The following is a 3,831-nucleotide window of genomic DNA, read 5'->3' as shown; positions in this document are numbered from 1 at the left end:
ATCTTTTTAGTAATTTTTTTTCCTATTAAAATTATTAGGGTTTGAAAATTAAAAATTGCTATTTATAAGTTATTTATTCCTAAAGGTTACTGGTTTTGGGTTTTATCGGTCATTGGAAGTAAAAAAAGTTACTGTATTTGTATAGTTTTGTAGGGCCCTTAGGTTACGTAAAATATGTTTCAGAAAATGATGTTAGCTACGATGGGGCAATCTAATTCTGTAGTGATACTGTCTCGGAAACCCAAGGAGGGGTTGCTATGAGTTGGGTCCGATTCGATGGCACATAACAACAACAACAACAACAGACCTTTGAATTGACCCCTAATTTGTGGTGACCCGATGTGTTACAGAGTATAACTGCTCCATGGGGTTTTGTTGGCCGTAATCTTAACAGAAATAGCTTGCCAGGCCTTCCATTTGAAAACTGCTCACACCACCTAGGCTCCTTTATTTCAGAAAATATTGTCCTTTAAACATACTGCTGAGTTCCTAGGACATAAACCATAAATTTGTTGATTGGTTAATTTTTCAGTAATTTAACTTGACTAAATAGCAGGCATGGAAGATTAGAGGTCAGTTTTATGTTTCTTTGAAAGAAAGCTCATGGCTTTTAAACAATTTGAAGTGAGGATTTCTTTCTTTTTTAGTGGTGGAATTCAGCTGCATAGTTTTTGTACTTGGACCTAATTATGTCAATGAAGATTGTGTTTTCATAGTTTAATCAGAATTTTCCATTAAGTATTTGTTTATTTGCAGGTATATTTGCTTACTTAAACTACCATGTTCCTCGGACGAGACGAGAAATCTTGGAGACCCTAATCAAAGGCCTTCAGAGACTGGAGTACAGAGGATATGATTCTGCTGGTATTTCCTTTGAAAAAATATTAAGAGTTTTGGATGGTTCTTGAATTAATTTTTTTCCCCTCAAGATGACAATTTAGATTCCTTAATAATTCCTGTTTTATTGTTCCCAGTGATTTAAAAATCTGAAGAGTTTTTTTCTTTTATCATGTTTGAAGTGTTTATTGCTGGAGCCTGGTGGCACAGTGATTAAAGCACTCAGCTGCCAACAAAAGGTTGGTAATTTGAACCTACCAGCCATTTCATGGAAGAAAGATGTAGCAGTCTGCTTCTGTAAAGATTTACAGCCTTAGAAACCCTGTGGGGCAGTCCTACTCTGTCCTGTGGGATCGCTATGAGTCAGAATCCGCTTGACAGCAGTGAGTTTGGTTTTGGGTTTTATCGTTCATGTAGAGTGTTGCTTCTTAGGAAGATCTTATTCTTCATTAAGAATGTTACAATAAAAATGTGTATCATTCATACACATATCATCTAGGGCATTTTCATGGCAGAACAAAGTTCTTGGGGTCCTTACTGTATAAATTATCTTTCGTTTCTTTTACTCCATGGATTTCATGCTTTTGGCATATAAACTTGCTAAAACTTGTCTACTTTAAATAAATAACAAACAAACAAGAAATAAACATCTGTTAACTTTATGTTCTATTTCTGCTTCCTTCCTTTAACTGTGTTGGAGATTCCCAAGGCCACTCCCAAGTTTGATGATTTGAGAATAAAATTCACAGGACTCCACATATAGTTGTATTCACAGATGTGAGCTATTGCAGCAGAAGGATACAAAGCAAAATCAAGTAAGGGAAAAGGCTCTTGGGGCAAAGTCTGGAAGAAATCAAGAGTAAATTTCCAAGAATCCTCACCCAATGGGTCAGAGAAAACTCAAAAAGCAAATCCACTGCCATTGAATTGATTCTGACTCATAGTGACCCTACAAGACAGACTAAAACTGCCCCATAGGGTTTCCAAGGCTATAAATCTTTACAGAAGCAGATTGCCTCATCCTTCTCCAGCAGAGTGGCTGGTGGGTCTGAACTGCTGACCTTTTGGTTAGCAGCCCATTGCTTTAACCATGGTGCCACCAGAGCTCCTCTGGAGTCATGTAGGATGTGCTTAATTCGCATCTCAACAACAAATTATAACATGTGAAGCATTACGTACTTGGGAGCTCGTTAGTGACTCAGTTTCAAGGGTATTTATTGGGGCTTGTCACATAAGCACCTCTGTCTAGCATATATCAAAATTCCAGAGTTATAGAAGGAAAACAAGTGTTTAACATAGTTCATATTGTTTGCAAAAACAGTTTAGGTACAGCAAACCACTCTTAATCATTTATGGTGGTGAGAACTGTACTAAAATCGAGATTTTAGACAACAGCCAAGGGCTAACCATGAAAGGAGCTTTTTTTTTTTTTTAATTTTTACTGTGATTTGGGCAAAAGTTTACAGAGCAAATTCATTTTCCATACAGCAGTTCATACACATTTTGTCTCAATACATTGACTGCAAATTCCTACAGTGTAACAACTCTCTTCCCACTTCCTCCCCATAGTCACCTCTTCCCTTTGTCCTCCTCTCCCTTGTACTCTTGCCTCGCCAAGCTGTTTCCCTGTGCATACACTGCCCTTTTGTTCTCCCATGACTGATCTCTCCAAGGAGTGTATCTACCTGATGTAGATGTTCATCCCATAGGCCTGTCTTTTATTTGGCTGGAAGCCACATGCGGTGAGTTCAATTCCAGATCTGAAGAGCAGGTAGGAGCCATAGTCTCAGGGGTTTCATCAGGCTCTATCATACCAGCATACCTGGTCCTTTTTTTTTTTTTTTTTTTTATAATTTTGAGTTTTGTTCCACATTGTTCCCCTACTCTATCCAGGATCTCTTATACAGATCCCCCGCCGAGTGGTTGGCAGTAGTAGCTGGGAACCATCTAGTTCTTCTGGTCTCATGGTCATATAGGCTGAGGACTGCATGGTCTACCAGTTCCTTGGACTGATTGTTTCCATGTGTCTTTGTTTTTCTTCATTATTCTTTGGTCTGGACAAGGAGAGACTCATCATTGCATATAGATGGCCACGTGCAACTTTTAAGATCCCAGTTGCTGCTCACCAAAGTAGGTTGTGGAACAATATTTTTGTGTAGTATGTTCTGCCAATTGAGCTTGATGCCCTCTAGTCCCAAGCCCACAGTCCATCTGCTTGCTCTCTTCGGGTAGCAAGGTGTGGCCAAGAAGTCATCACAACCTTGTCCCTTGTTAACTCTACTATATACCTGGACATGGATATACAGCCTTTCTAAGGATTGTAGTCTCAGACCAACTGTGTTCACTATTTTCTGTACCCTTAACCATTGCTGGATATAATGAACATCCATCATCTTTTACTTTCCTCAGTAATGGATGCTATTGACTACCCTTTTGTTGTTAAAATTCTCTCTTCCTTTGCTTCTCTGACAACACATCTCATTATCTTCCTAAGATGTTGATTACTTGTTTTCTATCTGGGAGCTTCTCTCTCATATTGCTTAAATATTAATGTTCTTCAAAATTCTTTTCTAGCTCTGAATTTTCTTTTAAAATTACTTTTTTTTTTTTTTTTAAGCTCTGGTAGCATAGTGCCTAAGGCACTTGACTGCTAACCAAAAGGCAGGTGGTTCAAACCCACCAGCTACTCCTCAGAAGGAAGGTTGGGCAATCTACTTCCATAGTGATACCGCCTCGGAAACCCAAGGAGGGGTCAGTATGACTCGGGTTCAACTCGATGGCACATAACAACAACAACAAATAGCCCAAGATTTTCCCTCGCATTCCTGGTAACCAACAAAGCGTGTTTCCTTTCCTGAATAAATTTTCCTTAACTTTTTACAATAGTGGGCTCATAAAATATTTGTCCTGTGATTGACTTATTTTACTTAGCATAACGTCCTCTAAATTCATCCACGTTTTGAGATGATTCAAGTATTCTTCATTATTCTTTTT

The 3,831-nt window shown here is 38.4% G+C and overlaps 1 protein-coding gene across 1 annotated transcript in view; it reads left to right on the top strand.

The window, feature by feature from the left end:
* GFPT1 (glutamine--fructose-6-phosphate transaminase 1) overlaps positions 1-3,831 on the top strand; it is an 87,210-nt gene that overhangs the window by 18,027 nt on the left and 65,352 nt on the right. Inside the window, exon 2 of the mRNA XM_007940086.2 lies at positions 757-864. Coding sequence (XP_007938277.2) covers positions 757-864 — 108 coding nt within the window. The remainder of the gene's footprint in view (positions 1-756; positions 865-3,831) is intronic.

Source organism: Orycteropus afer, unplaced genomic scaffold (assembly GCF_000298275.1).
Source record: "Orycteropus afer afer isolate SDZICR_OR568_19922 unplaced genomic scaffold, OryAfe1.0 scaffold00065, whole genome shotgun sequence".
Taxonomy (NCBI): Eukaryota; Metazoa; Chordata; class Mammalia; order Tubulidentata; family Orycteropodidae; genus Orycteropus; species Orycteropus afer.
Note: the sequence above shows the minus strand (reverse complement) of the source record. Positions and strands in the feature narration are given on the sequence as shown.